This window comes from Schistocerca piceifrons, chromosome 2 (assembly GCF_021461385.2).
Source record: "Schistocerca piceifrons isolate TAMUIC-IGC-003096 chromosome 2, iqSchPice1.1, whole genome shotgun sequence".
Lineage (NCBI taxonomy): Eukaryota > Metazoa > Arthropoda > Insecta > Orthoptera > Acrididae > Schistocerca > Schistocerca piceifrons.
This window is the reverse complement of record NC_060139.1, coordinates 1,035,959,206-1,035,981,718: the sequence shown is the minus strand read 5'-3', so window position 1 is coordinate 1,035,981,718 and position 22,513 is coordinate 1,035,959,206. Positions and strand designations below refer to the sequence as shown.

The 22,513-nt window shown below is 40.2% G+C and overlaps 1 protein-coding gene across 1 annotated transcript in view; it reads right to left on the bottom strand.

The window, feature by feature from the left end:
• The window catches only part of LOC124776104 (kinesin-like protein KIF13A), a 330,901-nt gene that overhangs the window by 101,687 nt on the left and 206,701 nt on the right, over positions 1-22,513 (bottom strand). The window contains exons 11-20 of the mRNA XM_047250946.1: positions 20,220-20,466; positions 18,535-18,675; positions 18,245-18,419; positions 11,793-11,955; positions 11,447-11,590; positions 11,201-11,365; positions 5,758-5,883; positions 5,234-5,456; positions 3,866-3,980; positions 2,219-2,461 (exon numbers count right to left, since the gene is read on the bottom strand). Coding sequence (XP_047106902.1) covers positions 2,219-2,461; positions 3,866-3,980; positions 5,234-5,456; positions 5,758-5,883; positions 11,201-11,365; positions 11,447-11,590; positions 11,793-11,955; positions 18,245-18,419; positions 18,535-18,675; positions 20,220-20,466 — 1,742 coding nt within the window. The remainder of the gene's footprint in view (positions 1-2,218; positions 2,462-3,865; positions 3,981-5,233; positions 5,457-5,757; positions 5,884-11,200; positions 11,366-11,446; positions 11,591-11,792; positions 11,956-18,244; positions 18,420-18,534; positions 18,676-20,219; positions 20,467-22,513) is intronic.

Below are 22,513 nucleotides of genomic sequence, written 5' to 3'. Positions count from 1 at the left end.
ACCACTCCTTAATTTGTGTTACACCCGTCGTATCTTCTCCAGACACCTGTTGAAGCTTACAAAATGTTTCGCTTTGAGGATCACCAAGCTTTTGACAACATTTGATGCAGTATCTTTGCTCAACACATTCAGTGATCTTGAGAGAATTGGTAATCTGACGAACATGTTGTGTAGCACCTCACTCAGCGACCGACAGGCAACAACTGATGTGCTGGAAGGCGGGGACAAAATTCCGACATGTGCATAAAGTACTGTGTACAGTGGCACCATGCTATCATCTCTATTTTGCGTGGGAAAATCACAGGTCAGATACTTTTTAGACAGACCTCGTATGTATGCCTCTACTCCCAATCCTCACTTCTAGCATCTCCTACAGAAATTCATGCTACTGTTGAGAATTTGTCCTATTTTGAAGTCAATTTGATTGTGAGTACAAATGGAGTCAGGAAAACTGCAGTTTAAACATGGTAGATGTTCATAAAAAATCAAAGTATGCAGAATACATTCCCATGATTACCTGTATGCAAAATCTGATGCCCGCACGACAGTTCCCTCCCCACACTCATCACTGTTCACAACTAACCTAGTATCACTGTTCCCCCTCCAACATTCCGCAGTGCTGTGCTTGATCAACAGTGAAACATGGACGGCAATATCTTCTAGGGTGCATGTCATATGTAACAACAGCAATTAACACATAAATATAAGATCCTAAACAGATTCAGTTTAATTGTAAACTTTCACTCATCCCACAATCTAGTGACATCTGTTGGTTTCACAATCTAGTGACATCTGTTGGTACTATCTCCACATTTGTTAGAGAATTTCTGGATTATTTTTCTTTCTTGTAACATATAAATGTCATCACCTTGTTCCAAGGCTGATTAAAAGCCGGGAACATTTTTCCCAGTATTCTATTAAGTGAACAGTAACCAAGTTTCTCATTTGCAACCAACTTGGGAAATCATTACATTTTCTCATAACCAAATAAAATATTGACTTGGGTTCAAAATCAAGTAAGGGTTTTTGAAAATCAAATAATGGTTTTTTATAAAAACAAAGATGAGGTGACTTACCGAACGAAAGCGCTGGCAGGTCGATAGACACACAAGCAAACACAAACATACACACAAAATTCTAGCTTTCGCAACCAACGGTTGCCTCATCAGGAAAGAGGGAAGGAGAGGGAAAGATGAAAGGATGTGGGTTTTAAGGGAGAGGGTAAGGAGTCGTTCCAATCCCGGGAGCGGAAAGACTTACCTTAGTGGGAAAAAAGGACAGGTATACACTCGCACACACACACATATCCATCCACACATACAGACACAAGCAGACATATTTAAATATGTCTGCTTGTGTCTGTATGTGTGGATGGATATATGTGTGTGTGTGCGCGAATGTATACCTGTCCTTTTTTCCCACTATGGTAAGTCTTTCCGCTCCCGGGATTGGAATGACTCCTTACCCTCTCCCTTAAAACCCACATCCTTTCATCTTTCCCTCTCCCTCCCTCTTTCCTGATGAGGCAACCGTTGGTTGCGAAAGCTAGAATTTTGTGTGTATGTTTGTGTTTGCTTGTGTGTCTATTGACCTGCCAGCGCTTTCGTTCGGTAAGTCACCTCATCTTTGTTTTTATATATAATTTTTCCCACGTGGAATGTTTCCCTCTATTATATTGAAATAATGGTTTTTGACGGATAAGACTTACATGGTATCTGCACATGTACAAGAACGTTTACTGCAACTTGTTCAAATACAACAAAAGTTTGTAACTTCATAGAATTTAATGTTATGTCTTCCTCTGTTTCACAAAATTGTTAATATTTTAAGCAGAGCATTAGTTTATAGCATTAGATAGCTAGTTCAGAGATACATTCATATCCCTTGCATTAGCTCCAAGAGTCAAATGTCCCATGATTCTTTGAACAAGGTCAACACTATATCGAGCACTTTAGTGTATCGGGAAAACTTGAGCCTATTCAAATCCAAGTACTGTTTGCTTAGCCCTACCCACTGGGACTGTTCAAAATAAATTTGTATGAAACCTTAATTTGACATTGCCCCCCCCCCCCCTTTCCAAGTCCTAATAGGAGCAAAATTAAAACACAAAAAACTTTACCTTAAATGTTGCAGTTCATTTCTGTATCTCGTATCAGTGAAGAAAATGTGCCCACTGTAATTCAGTTTCAAGGAAGTACCAGGTCACATTGATGCTTACCTAATAGATACACTTCCAACTGCAATACTGACAATGGACTGACAAATGATGGGCAATGTTCCCGAGTTCTGGACGGGTTTGACTTGCACCCGAATGCGTCGCTGCTGGCCTTGGCGGAGCTGATACACACCACCCGTCAGCAGGTCTGGTCGGGCTGACACTTCCACTGATGAGTATTCCCCTTGTTCATTTAGTTCCTGGATTTCTACCCAAAGTTCTATCTTCCGAGTTAGTTCACTCCACCTGACCACAAAAGAGGAAACACGCATAAATTATCAAATAAAATAATGTCCTAAAGACTTCAGAAAAGTATATTTTACACGAAAGACAACTGTCTGATGTAAATAGAGCAGTAAGTGATAAATGCATCTCATCAATCATTGTCTCAAAATTTCAGAGCTTTCAAAAATGTAAGAGAGAGACTTAATGAACACAGTGTCTCTAGCATCCTCTCAATTCCATGCTATCTGCTCACTACAAATTACACTGCTTTCATATACTTTTATGTAAAGGAAGGATGTTAATGGAAGGGAAGATACATGAAAAATCTAGTGCAAATGTAATAACTGCACACAAATATCATGAACATATTGCCTCAGTATTATTAGTGGAATTTTGAATTTCCATATAGGAGAGGGGGAGCTTAGAAAATGTTTGAATATCTTTTCTAATGAGAAACTCTATTGCTATGCCAGTTTTGACAAAATAATACCTAACTTATGTCCCAATTTATGACCACATATATTAATGACTAATTGTGAAGTGAACTATGGGCAAGGAAGTGTGATCTCTGAAAATTATGATCTGTCACTCTCTTGGCATTGATGACACATACTAATAAAATTTCTTGCAGTCACCTATTTTGGTATTTCGATGATCTGGGCCTACAAGGCACAGCCATGTACTTGCAGTAGTTTATGGACTTCACCTCCCCTTGCATTGTTTGGGTTCTGAAAGACAGCATGGAATACCTTCTAAACTACTGAAATAGTTCAGAAGAATTCCCTGTTGGACACCTGTATTAACTCTTCTTAATACAATACCTTGTTACTTCCAATCACAATAACTTTCACAATTTTTGATTGTCATCCTGTTTCTATTGTTGACATGACAACCCTTTCCCCTCTGCCTGTAAAACATCTTCAAGCCACGACATCTAGAAGCAAGCAGTGGATATGCTAATTTGCTGTCCCGCATTGTAGATGCAATGCGCCCATTTCTTTCATCACACCCACGCATATTGCAAACCATTTCTCCCACAGTGTGACATCTAAAACTTAGCTAGAAAGAAAATAAATTTTCTTCAAATCTCATGAGCATTTTTCATCGTTATGAAGGCTCAAGAGATGTGCTATATTCTTTTATCACAACTAACATGCCACATCTCAGTTGGAAGGTACTGTAACTCCCACCTTATGACAATCTGTTCACTATTTATGTTTATTAAAATAATAACTATAACTTACATCAATGTGGTCAGATGCTTAGGAAATGCTACACATTTGTAACAAAAATATCAAAATCCATATTTGTTATAATACAATTATTAAAGTTCTAACAGGATCAGCAATTTAGCCATTTTTAACTACATACCTCAATTTAGCCATTTTAACTACATACCTCAATTTAGCCATTTTAACTACATACCTGTCTGCTAGAGATCTTGCTTTTGCAAGCTGCTGTTGCTCCACCTCCCAACCATCCTTTGAACGGGTAAAACCAGCACAGCGATGACCCCACACTTCAATAGACAATGCTCCTTCTGTGAAAAATTAGGGAAATTTTTCTACTTTTATTTTTAAAATGCTACATGCAGAATGAAAATTTCAGGTTGCAGAGTAACATTAATCTTTTACTACAGCTGTACACATTTTGGTGCACTGATCATTCACATTATGAAAATGAACTTAGGTGTTTAATTTGTTGTAATTATACAGTGTGGACAAGTGAATGGAAGCATTATCTCAATAATAGTCTAGATCACAATTTTATTATACTATGGTGCATAATAAATAGTATAATAATACTACATAATAAATGATGTAGACTGTGTTACGGTAATCAAACAGAATATACAGCACACTGTATTGTCTCCACATGGTGTAATTCTGTCTTCTAGTACCAGGGAAACATTTGGACATGACTCTTAATCTTTTTTAATAAGGTGATGCAACACATCAAAATCTACATTTGCATAGACTGAGATGTCTCTCATGGGGAGGTAGTACCACTATTCAAGAGGTGTGTCTCTCAGATATTAAAATTACGTAGCAAAACAGTACTATCTGCTGCTAATATTGTATGTGAACGGACCTCAACAGTTCAGTGACACAGAGGGCAGACAACTGCAGTAGCAAGGACAGGCACTGCAGTTCGCTGTTACACACACTCAAAAGTTCACAATGTCATCAGAAAACGTCACTAGGAGCAAAAAATGTAAATTTTCAGACTTTTGAAACAAAATGTCTATACTACTTATAGCTTTTTAACAATTTTGAACAGACTGATTTCAAATAAAGCAAAAACAACCTATCTCAGAAGCTTTATAATGAAGTTGAAAATATTACCAGTCTGCTCTTACATTAAAATGGCACCTATGGATTAGTTGTGTACATATAACCTTCTTACGCTAAAAACTGTCAAAATGGCTGTCATCAATGATATGCTGCTGAAATCATTTGAAATGGAAGAAAATATGTACAATATTAAAATGGTGGTGGTAAATACAACGGAAACATTTTGTCCATTACTCTGAAGAATTGTTTAATGCAGTAAATGCACAGGCATCCCATACCATAGGCATGTTACTCCAGCCAATATTAACCCAGCTGCCAATTTCCACAAAGATATTTCAGAAAATTAATCCAACATAAATAATTAATGGTATCAAATGGTAGCTCTAGGTCCAGGCTGCAAAAACAAGTTGCAGAAGTGATGGACTTAATACACACACTACTCATTCTGTACTTATTGTACATAAATTTACAGCTCTTTCCATACTTTGCTTATTCTTACCTGAACAATGTTCCAAAAATTCCTCTGTAACAGGCACCACAAAATCCTTTGTATGATCAAATTTGAAGGTCATAGATGCATTGCCTGATGAACATGCTGCAGGATATTCTGGGTCTACCACTGGCGGTACAACAATAGCTTCTGGATGATTCCAGAACACATACTGACAGAATACAAAATTTGAAAGAGAAAGAGGTAGACCTGTTGCTTGCTTGATAGTTACCTAGATCAAAACAAGTTATGTGTTTTAATACAAGTACCTCTGTAATTAGCAAAAAAGAATGAGAACCAAATGTGTAAAAGAAAACAGAAAACTTGTCTGCCTTTATAACATGAAAAGATAAAATTCATGTGATGCTATATTTTACGTACATCGTTGCACATGTTTGTATGCATAGACTCTAAAACTGAGAATTCACTTTCAGTGATGCTTTTATTTGCTGCCAGTGCCAAATTCTAACATATTATGTTTTGTTTGTACTTCTTTAATGTTTCATTGTTGTGACAGCAGCAGTTAAACTTACCCTGCAAGTAACTTGACTACTTGAAGGAATTTCTTCTTCATCCTTTCCACTGTCACCAGAACTTTCTGACGCAGCTTCTGCTGTTCGATCCTGTGGAAATGATCCAGCAACACGACTAAGTTCAACCTGAAAGTAAACAAAATTTAGAAAATCAGTTCCACATCATTTGAAGGGTTCATTCTTTCAAATTTGAAGGTGGTGTGATGCTTGTTTTCATATATGGTATTATCATGTTGCACATACTGCACATAATTTGCTTCAACAGAGAGACACTTCTGTCCATAAATCACTATACATTGGAGAAAGAGTCACTTGTGTAAAATGCAGCTCGCCTCTTTCACATACAATACCCTCCAAACCGCATTTGCAGGCCAGTAGGCAGATTCTTGACTACCAATCTGTGATACAATAACCCCAGCCAGCCTCAACATGTGTTGTGACATGTGCATATGCATTCATATGAGGATATTAACAAAGAGAGAGATCTTAATAAATTAAAAATCCATAATACATTTCTCTCAGAACCAGAACCCATTCTTTATGATTAATATGCCAGTGAACTACACAGAGGTGAAGAAAGTCAAGGAATACTACCTAATATCGTGCCGGACCTCCTTTTGCCCAATGTAATGCAGCAACTCAATGTGGCATGGACTCAACAAGTTGGAAGTCACCCGCAGAAATGTTGAGCCATGCTACTTTTATAGCCAATGGTAATTGCAAAAGTGTTGCCAGTGCAGGATTTTTTGCACAAATTGATCTCTGAATTATGTCTTACAAATGTTTGATGGAATTATCTTGGGTGAACCAGATGGTCAAACCAACCACTCATAAAAATTTTCCAGAATGTCCTTCAAACCAGGTGTGGAAAATTGAAGCCCCAGTGATACGGCGCATTGTCATCCATGAAAATGCCATCATTGTTTGGGAACATGAAGTCCATAAATGGCTGCAAATGGCCTCCAAGTAGCAAAACATCCAGAAGACCCAGTCCATTCCACATTAACACAGCCTATATGGAGTCACCATCAGCTTGCACAGTGCCTTTCTGCACCATTCTCAAGCCCTACCAACAGCTCTTACCAACTGCAGCTGGGAATCATCCAACCAGGCCACCGTTTTCCAGTCATCTAGGGTCCAACAAATACGGTCAAGAACCCAGGAGAGGTGCTACAGGCGATGTTATGTTATTGGCACTTCTGTTTGCCATCTTCTGCCATAGCGCATTAATGCCAAATCTTGCTGCACTGCCCTAACGGATCCTCTAGTTGCAAGTTACACCTCGATTTCTGTGGTTATTACATACAGTGCTGCCTGTCTGTTACCACTCAAGACTCTACACAAACGCTGCTGCTCTCGGTCACTAAGTGAAGGCCGCCAGACACTATGTTGCCCACAGTGAGAGGTAATGCCCCAAATGGACTGCAGCATATTGAATTCCATAATGATTTCTGAAATGAAATGTCCCATGCGTCTAGCTCCAACTACCATTCTGCATTCAAAGTCTGTTAATTCCTGTAATGTGGCCATAATCACATTGGAAATGTTTTCACTTGAATCACGTGAGTACAATGACAGCTCTGCCAATACACTGCCCTTTTATATCTCGTGTATGCAGTACCTCAACCATCTGTCACATGCGTGTATTGCTATCCCAGTGTATTTTTGCTATTTATATTATTTTGAAGTATGTAAAACTTCATAGCAAAGTTATTCCGTACAAAAAAAAATGGAGGGAATGGAGGCAATAATAGTCAGATTTCTTATACACTCAAAACCAGTATTCTGTAATCTGATTTCTGGCATGATCATTATGTGACGCAAAAGAATTACGATGCTTGCATCAGTTGGTATCAAGATAGAATGAAGAACCTTTGTGGAGTGAAGACACTATTTTCATTCTTTGCCCCAGCAGCTAGAGCTTGGCCACTGCTCTTTCCATCTTTCCAGCAGGTATGAAAACTAATTTCTGATGTCAAAAGCTTTCTGAAGAGCTGTCATTCTGAGGTCACAAAATTCCAGCACAAAGCCACCTCAGCAATTTTCTACAACTTCTGTGGTTGCAGTTAGATGATGCACTCAGATGTCACTGACAAGGATTGCAGTCAGCTCTTGGTACTTAGCCCCTTGAGCCATGATAAAGTTTTAATGTCCATTACCTTAGATACAAGCTTGGAATGTTGCCCACAATTACACACCACCATTTTGACATTGCAGGCAGAACTATATAGCGCAGGAGGAGCAAACTGACATTGGCATTGCCATATGGTAGGGAGCCAGTTCAACGACCCCTCCCCTTTGTGATCTTGATCATTTTCTTTATTTGTTCAATTCTCACTCTCTGATTTATCTTGATATCATTGACCCACAGTATCACCGATGTAGGGGTAGAATCTAGCCACGAGTATAATAACAGGAAAGACTCTTTCCTTCTCATCCCATCCATATGTCTCCCCTGACCCAGGGTTCTGGGTGACTTTTTGGAACTCAACCCCTTTTTCTAAACCTCTCCAGTACTTTTCCTTTAGCCTTCTTCCTTCCTCTTCAACTCTTCTACCAGAAGAAGGAGCCACTGGCTCCGAAAGCTTGTAAAAGTTAAACCTTTTTGTGTGCGCCTTCTCCTGCTTCCGCTTGGTGAGTGGATTTTATATTAATCCACTTACATTATATAGTCAATAATTGATTATCTTCATTGTTACAAGTGTTCACTCACAGAAATACAAAAAGATGACCTCTAGATAATATGCTGTGTTATCAAGTTTCTGCACATTAGTCTCACAGCAAGGAAAAATCATGTTGTGTCAAGGCTTTGTGGCTACTCAGCCAGTAACCAACAACACAGCTGAGTTATGTCAGCACAGACCTGACAGGGAACTGCTCTTCAGATGACAGACAAGAGATAATCACACTCTGCCTGGCCACTGGGCAGCAATCCAAGTGCCCCAGAGTCCACTGGCTCTGCAGACCTTTTCTCTTCTGCAGTCTTCGTGAAGGAAAGTAGTATCTACAGTATCCTAGCACCCAGGCAGTATTTAGTCTGGCAGCTAGTCTACACTCAAGCAGTTCATTCTGAGGGAATTTCCTGGGACAGCCACTGATGCAAAAGCATTCTCACAATTAGGATCACACTCGGGAGCTGTTGCTATGACAATGCCACTGTATGTCGACCTTCACCTCCAGCAGATGATAGCTACAGACTTATACCATTTGTAGCCTCTACATCGAACAGACCTGGCCTCTGATACTGTGACCAGCAATTGGACTTTGTAATATTTGTCTTTGGTTTCCATCAGCAATGTGCCATATTTAAACTTTTGTGTATCCTTCTGGGACTTTAAATTTTGCTTGTCCTCTTGGGAATTTAACTATTGCACATCCTTTCCACACTTTGATTGTGGAGTGCTATGTGTAGGGGCATCCGATTTTGGAACTTTCAGTTTACTACTACATTATCAGGCCTCCAGTCTTCAGATCTTCAGTATTCAAGAAGTGACTAGCTTTTAGTTATTGTCTTCATAACTAATTCACATTGGAGAAACATTTTCTACCTGGGTACTTTTCCTGTATCACCTTCCTTGGATACATCAAATCATACCTGTATATCTACTGAATAATAAAGGTTTCCTTGAATTTTTACTTGTATGATATTACCAACATTTTATTAATTGAAACAGGTTTTCTTTTTTAAAAATTTACTGCTTAACAACATTCTGAACATGCCAACAAGAGATGCCAAAAACACTCTGACCTAGAATTTTTTGTGGGAAAATTTCTTTAGTATTTTATGCAACTCCACATTCTTTTCCCTTTTTATCATCATAAACTACACTAATCAGCCAAAACATTATGACCACCTAGCTAATTGCTGGTATGTCCAAGTTTGGCATGGATAACACAGCAACACATCATGGCACGGAAAAAATGAAGCCTTGGTAGGTCACTGGAGAGTGCCACATCTGCACACACAAGTCACCTAAATCCTGTAAATTTTGGGGAGGGGAGCAGTGAGCTCTGACGCCACATTCAATCATATCCCAGGTATGTTCAATAGGGTTCAGATCTGGTGAGTTGGGTGGACAGCACATCAATTGGAACTCACCACTGTTTTCATTGAAACACTCCGTCACACTCCTGGTATTTTGATATGGCACATTATCTTGCTGACAAATGTCACTGCTGCTGGGAAACATGATCATCATCAAGGAGAGTGTGTGGCCTCCAACCAGTGTACAACATCCCTGGCTGTCACAGTGCCTTGCATGAACTCACTCCATTGCCATGGATGCCCACATGAATGTTTCAAAGGCATAATGCAGTCGCCGCCAGCTTGCCTCCATCCCACAGTACAGATTTCAAGGAGCTGTTCCCCTGAAAGACAATGAATTCATGCTCTCCCATTGGCACAATGAAGAAGGTATCAGAATTCATCAGACCATGCAATCCTCTGCACTGTGCCAACATTCAGTGCCGATGGTCACATGCCAATTTCAGTATTGATGTTGTGGTGTTAATATTGGCACTTGGCCCATTGTTAGGAGCGTTTGGTGCACTGTGCATTCAGACACACTTGTATTCTGCCCAGCATTAAAGTCTGATGATAGTTTTGGCCACAGTTCACCACCTGTCCTGTTTTACGAGTCTGCCCAGCATATGATGTCTGACATCTGTAATGAGGGGTGGCCATCCAACTCCACGACGTCTGGATACGGTTTCACTTTGGTTTGGCCACATGTTGATAACACTCACCACAGCACTCCAAGTACAACCAACAAGTCATGCCGTTTCTGCAATGCTGGTGCTGAGCCCTCAAGCCATCACAATCTGCCCTCGGCCAAAGTCAGATAGGTCACACTCAGGTCACACTCCTCCATTCTACACACGGACAGCCTGCTCATTGATTCTACATGTACCATGTGTGTGTCTGTCTAGCAGTCATTCCTCACCAGGTGATGCTGCTATCGCCTGGATGGGTTTATATCAATAGTAGGTCAGTCGTCATAATGGTTTGGCTGATTAGTGTATTTTACAATTTATCCTTCACTATATTAGCAGTTTTGTTCTGTCATGGGCTATGGAAATTACTTTATATCTTTTCATAAACAGCTACAAGTTATTTTTGAGATGTGAATTTGAAAGTTCAACATAAGCTGTAAAATTATATCTGGTGTGCATGTATGATCATAAACCATTAGTATTCTTTGATGGCAAAGTGGTGTGATTTAGCAAAACAGGTATATTTCACTGAATAACAACTATATAGTACAATAAGCTCCATCACAGGTAAAAGAAAGTGGTATTTTTATAAATTCGATGCCATTCTGCCCACTGTTAAAAACTGGCAGTGGCAAGTAGAGACCAACAAGAAAACTGTACCAAAATGCATGGAAATCCAGTCAAGTACTTTTGCAAACAAAAGCCATTTAGAAGTTAATGAGTTACTAACCTGCAAACGACCTGCAACTTCTCCTTGTTGACTAATAATGGGTGTGTGATAGTCCAATTTTACATCATGGAAAAGAACTTCCAGAAATATATTTGCAACACCAATCAAGTTGTGATTTTCCTGAGATTCATAAAAAGGATCAAGACCTTTTGCTGGAACATCCTCCTGAAAACAAAGTACAAAAAATATTATCTTTTGAGAGCTAAATGAAAGTTACATTAAAAAAAAAAGGATCAGATAACTTACCAGAGGAAGCCCCTTCTCCTTCTTTTCTTCATACAGTTCTCGCATATCAATGAGTTTGTTTTCCAGCTTCTCCATAGACCATACCTGACTGCCTTGCTTCTTACGTTTCACAAGTATTGCTGGCTCACTTACGAAAGAGCCTCGCTGTAATGGAGTATAGGTATACATTTAATGCTGATCAACAGTTGCATATTTAATTTAGTAAAGTAAAATATTATAGACCAAACCAATACAAAGTTCTCATTAAATGATAAAGTCCTAAATGAGAAAAGTTCTAAACAAGTTGCACTGGCAGATAAATCAAAACCAGAAGAAAATAAATGATTCAAAGAGTAAACATAAATACCTTACGATTAGGACTTAGATTGGCTGGAGGAATCTGAAGTGTGACACTGAATGTTGTCTGTCGTCCCATTTCTTCTGCTAAGAAATTTGCTTCTTTAACCAGAGAATTGGCTCTTAGTATGTCAGCCTTGAGCTGTCCAAGGCTGCGCTTGAACATTTCATCCCTGCAAATGACCCAAATCATAAAGTTAACAAAAAGGGTAAGAGCTTTCTTTATAGAAAATGTATAACATTATCTGAGAGTTAAATTATTAAAGTCTGTTTAGGGCTAGACTCTTTTAATTATCATTATTTTGCATGGTATTTACAATGAAATGCCTTTCTACTATGAGCAACAAAGGCGAAACTTTCTTGAATGATTTATCATCAGAGAAATAAAAGTGATTCTTACTGGAAACTCAAAAAAAAAAAAAAATCAAGAAAGGTATTACACAGAAGTATTTCTTGAACTTTGAGTACTTAAAACATTATCTAAGGGCATTACAAAGCACTTAAGAGTTTTATCCAAGCATATCGAGGGGTCACAGAGAGAAGGCATAAAATTAAGTGCTGGATGAAAATCATGAATCTGCTGTTTTAAATATTGTAAATTATTTTTAACTTCTGCAGGAGAATAACATGATTCACACAGTCGAGTGTATCATATGTCAAAATGAATATATCCTGTTCAGCTCATAGTCCATTTTAATATTCAAAACTGATTGTCACTGAAATATTTACATATTCCACTGGACCCTGATTTTTTTTGTGAATTTAATATCCAGCTGAATTTATCAACATCCAAAACAGGGAAACATTTTCAGGGACAAACACCTTTGATTTCAAAATGAATTATTGACTGAACTGGCTACTCATTTTGATGTATGGTATATTACTGCAGAATCAATAAATGAGAATTTGTTACTGTGATAACTCATAGTGTTACCACTCGTGTTGCACTGGTATCACCATCACAACATTTTGCAAGGCACTTAAGTGATCCATCGCTATTTAACTTCGTGCACCAGCACCTGGTGGAGCAGGGGCAGCCACCAGGTGGTAGGATGATCAAACATCAGAAGACAGCACCGCATCAGGGCCTGTGCCCACCACTTCCAGTCAGTGCCACCTCGACACACCGATCACCATACTAATGTCATAAAACCCAGAGCAGGGAGCACTTTGGACTTGCATGGAATGCTGGAACTTCGTGCATGTTCTTATTTATGTGTGGAATTACTGCACAAGTGGCACGAGAGTCGTCGGACTTTCGTGTGTGTGTCTCACAAAGTAGAAAATGATGACTGGCACATTCTTGGAGGTGGTGCTGCTGCAAAGTTTACTGCAGCAGCATCTGGGAAGCCAATGCCATTTGGAATTGCAACAGCATGAACACACAGCCATGTTGGCTGGATGTTGACCAGATTGCTGGTAAACCGACAGCAACTGCAACCCCATCTGCCTCTCTTCCACATCTGTGAAGAGTGTGCAGAAGACTGGGAAACATGTGAGAAGATTTATGGCAACACTTCACTGCCTTCAAGGTAATGGACACTGATAACCTTACAGCTCTTTTTCTGTTGTGGATTATGCCCCATGTGTATCACTTGTTTGTAGCATTGGCCCTGCTTCATGAACTTGCTTGCCTCTCATGGTAAGAAATGTCTTATTATCACTGGCACACTCATGTTATTTCCTTAAGGATGGAGTTTTATCAGTACATGAAGCAAACTCTTCAATAATATTGTGCTTCAGCTGTACAGTTGCAGGGCATCAGTCAAAAGTGCCACTTTTTTATCCCTCAGTACAAAGTGACATATGCCAATACTACGCTATCATCAGGCTAGCCTCAGATAAAGAGGTCCACCAACAGGAACTACAATCTGAACGCCCTACCTTAGAAGAGGTCCTTCTATTGCTCAATCATTTCAAGTTCCTTGTGTGGTAGCCCACTATCTGGATTCCTGACTCGATGTGGCCACTGTATCTTGGCCAACAGCACACATTTGGGTTCAGGCATATGCTCACAGTATGAAATCATGGTGGTGCTGTAAGCCACATCCCACTGGTTCTGTAAGCCACATCCCACATAAACACATCCATGGTGGGCCGTTTCCTGCAAGCCCCTTCCTTCATGCCTTTCAGCATTGCTGGCATAACTGCTCCAAGTGTTGGTCTTCTTGCTATCACTGTTGGGAACAAGTTGTTCACCAGTGTGTGTATCTATGGGAATCTACTTCAGCTGCAAGAAGATGGTCCTGCAGTGTCTCTTATTAATTCTCACACTTATCTACGTCTCAGTGCACCATCATAATCTCCTGCTACATGACCTCTTGTAAGCTACAACAGACAACAGATCCAAATTCTTGGACAATCTATGGCAAACATGGCGTATGAGGTGGTGGTCCACTCATTAATCTTTCTTGTGGTAGACAATGCTTTCATGGAAAGCTTGTTTGGCTTTTATGCTTTCACACTGTCTGGGTTCACATTCACCAAATCAGTTACCTGGTTTCTGTCGTAGTGCCATAACAGGAACTTCATGAACTTTACAAGGGTTTATTCAATTTTCTTTTTCTTTTTTTGCCTACACTCAGTAAGGATAAGGATTTTACCACTCATATCACCCTTAAACCAATGACATCGCTTTGTCTTTCTTTTTTTCCAGGCCAGGCTGGTGCTCCTGTTGATTTATGACCAACTCAAGGAGGAATTCAATAGGTTGACAGTTCTGGAGATGACTGAACCTATTTCATCCAGCCAATGGGCTACACCACCAGTGATCAAGAATTTTATTCTGCTAGTTCCGTCATTGTGGCAATTGTAAGGTGACAATTGATACACAGTCTGTGACTGACATGTACCCTATTCCGTGTCCAGAGGATTTGGTGACAAAACTGACAGGAGACAGCTATTGGAGGCATATATGCAGTTCCCTCTTAATGAGGCATTTCAGGAGTTACTTGCCGTCAACACCTCCTACAGCCTCCAGAAATATAAATGGTCAGTTTTTGGGGTAAAAGTGCTCCAACTCTTTTTCATCATTTCTTGGAGCAACTCACATAACATATTCCTTGTTCTATCAACTATCTGAACTATATTGTGGCAAGGATCCCTCCATTTAGGAGAATTTGTGGAACCTTCAATTTCTATTTCAGACTCTGCAGGACACAGGTCTCAAGTGCAATCTGGATAAACCACACTTCTTTCAGCCCGCTATTGAGTATCATTTACATCGGTGGACCCAATCAACTAACAGTCACATTGCTGCCATTTATACTCTTCCTCAACTCACCAACCAGAAGGAGTTCCAGGCTTTTCTGGGCAAAATAGCTTTTTATTACAAAATTCATCCCACAAACAGCTACCATCGTGTATCCTCTAAATCAGTTACTGAAAAAGGGTGCACCATTTTTCTTTGTATGATTGCATGTGACCCAGCATTCAGGATTCTGAAGGGCAGTCCTTTATTGGCTTCCCTGCCCTGCCATGTTTCAGCTGGATAAGTAGCTTATCTTTAGCCCCACAGTGCGCCTGCCACACAAGATGGCCCACACACTGCAACAGTGGACCCCGTCCCTGAGCCACTACCATTAAGAGATCCACTTCCATCCAACAGATCAGTACTCCAACGTGGATGCTCTCTCATGCCCTCTGAAGGGTCCCAACCCCAGTTTCCACCTGGAGGAAATTCTTTGCTTTTGTCTCAATGAGGAAGCTCAGCAGGCAATCAAGAGGTTTTCTATTACGGGTTCACAAATTTCTTATGCTATCAGTGTGGATCCTGTTCTATGCCAGATGCAGCAACATATCCAGTGGTGGTGGCGAGAATGACCTTTGGCACATGCATTGGACCCTATCCAAAATATTTTGTGCTGTGCTACAGACAGACCTTTGGTTCTTTCATCATAGCCACAGGGGGATCAGTTTGGCATTATGGATGAAGATGTTTCCTCACCACTGTGTCAACTGGTCTTGTGTCGACCAGGAAACTGAACACTTAACTGCTGTGTGTCCCAAGCATACAGGTTACCAGCCACTCTGTGGCAATGTTACTCGCTGCGGCTGACATCCACGCAGCCATGGTAATGCACCCCCCTGGATTCTGTGAGCCCCTCTTCGGATGCATTTTTGTTACTCATCACTGATGCCTAATCTCAGTTCCCATTCATTGTGAAATGTGCTCGACAACAGAAGAGTCTACTGTGCATACCCTCAAGCAGATTTTGGCTACTGAAGGCCCTCGCCAAACCCCAGTGATGGATAGTAGCCCGCAGTTCACGTTTCAGACCTTTTAAGATTTTTGGGTGCAGCATGACATCCACCGTGTCTGGATGCCCCCACTTCACCCACAGTCCAACGCAGAGATAGAATGCTTGTACAGAACTTTAAAATGCAAATGAAGAAGTATATCAAGGACACCCCAGCAGAGAAGGTATTCACGTGTTTTCTAAGTACTTGCAGGTCCACTCCTACTGGTGAGAAGAGCCTGGAGGAGTTGCTGCATGTCCACCAACTGTGCAGTGCTGCACATCCTGTTGCCAACCCCTCACCTACTTGATGTGCCTCAGTTGCCATACCATGTGCCAGGGTCCCCGTCTGGACTCACGCCTTCAGTCACTGAGTGTGTTGGGGTTTGGCAGTCATCCACGGACAGTGGGTTCGAGATGTCTCCAAGCTGCAGCCAGGTGACAGGCTGGTGGCCTGCCACCACAACCGATTACACCCAAGGGTAGGGTACTGACCTCTGCCACCCTCACAGGCTGGCCAGAGTGGCCGAGCGGTTCTAGGCGCTACAGTCTGGAACTGCGCGACCGCTACGGTCGTAGGTTTGAATTCTGCCTCGGGCATGGATGTGTGTGATGTCCTTAGGTTAGTTAGGTTTAAGTAATTCTAAGTTCTAGGGGACTGATGACCTCAGAAGTTAAGTCCCATAGTGCTCAGAGCCATTTGAACCACCCTCACACTTCCTTCTCAAGCCATCCCACCTTTCAGAGCCTGGTCTTCCGTCTTCTCCACCAGTTGTTATGGCATGTCCTTCTTTGGTCAAGCCTCCTGTGTGCGCTCCCCCTTGACCACAGCTCCTCATCTGCTGTCTCTCTCTAATCCCTGCAATGTTGTCATGTGCTGGTGGTGAAAGACGTCCTTCAACAGGCAAAGCTGCTGGGGGAGGACCACAGGCGCCACAACAGCACATTCCTGCTCCCATCCCCCGAGTGGCTAGACATCCATATGACACCCATTCTGGCATTGGCAACCCTGGTGGATGACATTGCACTGCAGTGTGTCTGCCCACAGTGTACTCATCACCACCAGAGCCACTTGTGGTCATACTCTCCGGTTGCTGCAAAAAGGGAGTTTCTACCTGCGCCACAGGCAGTGCTCTCTGTTGCCTGGGAGGCTATGGACATCAGCTTCCTGCATCCCACATGGCACTCCAAAGTATAGGGGAGAGATGCTGGATTTCACTGAATCATTGTCACTCCCTCTCCAAGGGAGAAGAGCACTCTGTGTTGTATTGGTGCCTCCACCATGGCTGATGGTGCAGGGCCAGCCACCAGGTGCAGCATGATCAAATGTCAGAAGGCAGCACCACATCGAGGTCTGCACACACTGCCAATAGTCACTGCCACCTCAACACATCAATCAACAAACTATCGTCATATAATACTGGTGCAGAGAGCACTTTTCTCATGTTGCTATTGTAGTTTCTCATTTTAACTCAGACTCTGCTCTAGGGATGAATTGTGATTTGTACCTCAGTCTCAGCCTGGCTTGTACTCTGGACTTGTGTGGGGTATTGGAACTGTCACATTAAAATGCTTAGAACTTTGTCAGTGTTCTTATTTGTGTGTGGAATTACTATAGTTATGACTGGGAATTATTTTTTGATGTAACTAAGTCATTTGATTTGTGAACCATGATTTTCTCTTACATAACAAAAACATAATTTGCAATATTTAAAACAGCATGTTCTTGATTTTCATCCATGATTAACTGTGCACCTTTGTTCAGTAACTTTGCCATATGTATGTGTAAAACCATAGGTGATCTAATGACCACAGGTAACATTTTAAGTACTACAATACAAGGAATACTTCTGTGTAACACTTCCCATAAAATTCTCAAAATTCTAAAAGTATGACAACAGAAACATGGATTGTTACTCTTTACCCCTATTTTATCTATGCCTTGGGAAGTGGCTTGATAAAAGTATATTTAATATGGTGTATGATGAGAAATAATCACAAGAAATGAATTACTTTAGTAATTTAGTATACAGCTGAGCACTGTTGAATAAATATGTTAAATTCAGATTATAAAGGATTATTTCTGAATCACAAACATAAGATAGAAGTATAATAATACAGACTTGTCAATTACAAGAGCAGGCATGGATCTGGGTCAGTTGGTTATTATTACATGCAAATTAATTTAAAAAGTTAAGATCATATATTTGTAATGCAGTCTTACCTTTCCTGTGCCCATCTTTCTACTCTCATTTGTGTTGTAGGAGTACATGGAGTTATTTTTCCTAGGCGGAATGGGTCAAAAGGTACATATGGCGAATATGGCGTTGAGGGGGACAAAATATTCCTCAGCTGTTGAAACTGTCTTTCATATTCTTGTCGTTGTTTTTCCAGAGCAACTGTGAAAATTATTTATACTGATGAGAAAGGTGCTTTCTAATATTCAAACCTTTTATATTCCACACCACAAAACAGAAAGCTATTGTCACATACAAGAAAAATATTAACATTTACCTTGCTTGTCCTCCTCGTGCTGCTTTTCTAATCTTGCAATGGCGGTCTGTATAGGATCATTACTCAGTTCATTCAGCATAAGTTCCTCTCTTGCAAAGTTGTAGTCAATTGTTTGTGCAGGTGTCTGTGGTTCTGACATGGCTATAAATAAAAGGACAAATGTGAGATTTAATACAAACATGGATGATAAGTTTGTTAATAATGTTACCAGAGAATTAAGTGATGTGCACACAAATATACATCGAAAACTATTTCAGACTTCAACGCAAACCTGTGCTTCTACCCCCTCCCTCCACCTCCCTTTCACAGCATATATGTAGAAGGGTATTCATGAGTTACCCAGTCCTTCAAATACTTTATGACTAGAGTTTGGCTTTGTTAAAATTAATGATAATTAATAATAATAATAATAATAATAATAGACAGAACCAATGAGGAGCTGAACAATGACTAAAGGACAAAGTTCTGGTGTGGATGATGATCGTAACAGCAGTAGTAGTAGTAGTAGTAGTAGTAGTAGTAATAATAATAATAATAATGACTAGCTATTATTGGCAACACATTTATGTGGCTCAGTTGGTTAATGGAAAAGAAAGAAAAAAGAAAGCACACATTTTTAATATATATATGGGAACTGGATATATGTCCTAATCTCCTTCTCTGTCTTTTTCTGTCCTCCTCCGCCTCCTCCCATTCTCTTCATCCATCTATCCCTCCTCTCTTTGTCTGTCTCCTCCTCATCCCTCTCTCTGTTCATTACCTCCTCCCACTTTCTTCGCCCATCTTCTCTTTCTCCTCCCTCTGGAACACAAAGTCCCAGGTTCCATTCCAGCCAGGTTGAGAATTTTCTCGGCCTGGGGACTGGGTGTTTGTGTTGTCCACATCATTTCATCACCATTTGGGAAAGTGGTGAGACTGGACAGTGAAAAGATTGGGAATTTGTATGGATACTGATAACCATGCAGTTGAGTGCCCCACAAACCAAATATCATCATCTCCTCCTCCTCCTCCTCTACCTCCTCCCCCTCTCCCTCCATTTCCTCCTGCTCTCTCTTTCTTCTTATCTCTCTGTCCATCACCTCCTTCCCTCTTTCTATTTCCATCTTTTCCGCCCCCTCTCTCTCCATCTCCTCCTGGGCCCTCTCTCTGTCCATCTCTTCCTTTCCATTTTTATGTTCATTTCCTCCATCCCCTCTGTGCATCTCCATCTCCCCCCCCCCCCCCCACCCCCCCCAACTGAACTTTAGCCACCTTTGACATTATTGCAAAGTCAGATTCATTTGAGTATTGTGTAAAACTTTGAAGTAATTCAGTTAAGAAAATTTTCAAGATTTTTGGTAATAAGGTTTCCTCTTCATATATTACATGTTTATTCACACATTTATATTTTTTTTAAAAAGGTACAAACAAACACTCATATTTGACTACAACATTGTGTCAAACTTCCAAAGAAATTAGTGAAGAGCTTTTGAAAATTTATCATTTTTGACAAACAAACTTCTACATTTTTGTTTATACAGATAATAACACAAATGTTCATAACATGAAAATTTAACTATCACCACACAAAATCAGAAAAAAGATTATATATAAACTGTCCCTACATACCTCTTAATCTATAATCGACAAAACTCGTATTGATGAAACTATAGTATTTGCTCATTATACAATTCTGTAATACACACCTGAAGACTTCGGACAATTGACCCTGAAAAAATGGTGATTGCCCCACAGTATTCTGTCTCCATGATGAAGAGGTGTTTTTTCAGTTACAGGGTAACCGTTGACATATGAGCGGGCGTTATTAATGGGCTCCATAAAAAGACCACCATCTTCAATTGTAATCACACAGTGCTCTGGCTGTATACCTAAACCTGACAGCTGTATATCTTGTTCTGATGGGGCATCTCGACCCCCAACGAGGGTACGTTCCTAAAGAGAAAACGTATCACACATTTCTGTTGAATGTATTTATGAAAACAATTTTAATTTATAAGACAATGTTCTACAATAGTTGCAGTAGCCTCAAGTTACATGTTTCTCATTTCTTCCTTTATGGCAACAACGAAAAGTGGATTATTAAGCATAAGCAAGGTTTTTTCAAAGAGCATTCACTTAACTACTGTAAGATATTATCGAATGTCAGCTTTCATAAAAGTACATTATTTATATGAGGATAGGTCATGACTATGTTAATAAAATAGTGGACAAAATATTGGTACATTTTACTGCTGACATTGTAACATATTTGACTAGTTGGCAACAGTAAGTTATGCTGGATTTTACACTATTTGACACCATATGTTTTATATAACTATGCAAGATGTTTTAAATGCCTTGTGATACTGTCTTATGATACCTGATGTGGGAGTGAGGAATGAAACCTACACTTTTAAATCCACTCATCCATCTGGCTGAATTTATTATAACTTCTTTTATGTGAATTGTCTTTTCTTTTAATACTTACGAGCAGTGGGGCACAACCTTCACAATATTTAGAGTAGTAGACAGTCAAAGATGCTCAGGATTTGTTGAAGAAATGTAGACCTGATATGGTGGAGGTTTTTTTGTGCTGTGGATTAGCAGTAGCAAAGTTTGTACATCATGTGACCATAGGCTCTACTGTGGAGATGGAGAAGGATGAGAAATTCTCTTTCTTAAATGTGTCATCGAACAAAAAACAGGTGGACAACTCAGCCATTCTGTGTATACAAATCTGAATCTCTATGGGCCTAACTTGCATTATCCAGCTCAGAAGAGAACTATGCTGAATATCCTAATACACAGTCAGGTCTTTTTCTGACTAAGACTCTTTGAATAATCATCTGATGGTGGAGCTCAGAAAGAACAGGTATTCAGTCTGTTGCATTAAGTCAACTCTCTTGAGGAAATCAAGACATGAAGATATTTGCACAAGACAGGAGAGTAAATAAATAGTGCAGCTTCCATTCTGTCACGCAAAAATGAAGACGGATTTTCCAACCACTCAGGAAAACCAAAGAAAATTAGTGAATTCTTAAAGATTATGTTGGCCTGTGAATACCAGGGACTTATAATATTCTTTGTGAGTGTGACAGCATTTAAATGGGGCAGTCCATATGAACTACTGCCAACTGATGTGTTGAACATTGATATCATCTAAAGTACAGAAATTTTGAAAAATCAGCAGTGGTCGAGCACAGTCTAAGAAATAAAAACAATATTTTGTTTGAATATAAGAGAATTCTGACACACTTTGAACTATTGGGACACTATGATCAGGGAAGCAGTGAAGTTAGAAAATGTGATAACAACTTCAGTAATAACACCAGCTATGCACTGGACCATGCATTGAAGTGTGCACTACATAAAGAAAGACTTCAAATGGCATACCATCAGGTATCAGTCATCATACTGGAAGCATCATTGGTTAGTAAGGATAAATGTAACCTTCAGATGCACAGGGCACCAACACAGCACGCACCATTTCCATGATGTCATCATGATATAACCTAGCCAGTCAGATGCTCAGATGCCATCCTCTTGGCATCAGAGTGAGAGCCTCAGCAGTTTCACAACAGTCAGGCATAGTTCCTGTGATGGTATCACCTTGGACTGGAACAACTGAACCACATCATTCATCATGACTTTGATATCTGTCATCGTGCCCCTGAAATTAGGGACATCCTACCTAAAAGCCTTCCCACCCCTCCTAAATTGGTGTTCTGTTGCCCACCCAACTTCCATAAAATTCTAGTTCATCCCTACGGCCCTCTCACTTCCAACTCTTTGCCACAGGGATCATATCCCTGTGGAAGACTCAGGTGCAAAACTTGCCCAAACCATCAACCCACTACTTCCCATTCCGATCCTGTTACAGACTTATGCCACCCCAGGCCAAATATGAAAGCTCCCACATCATATACTAGCTCTGCTGCAATCACTGCTCAGCTTTTTATATTGGTATGACTAAACCAGCTGCCCACCAGGATGAATGTCC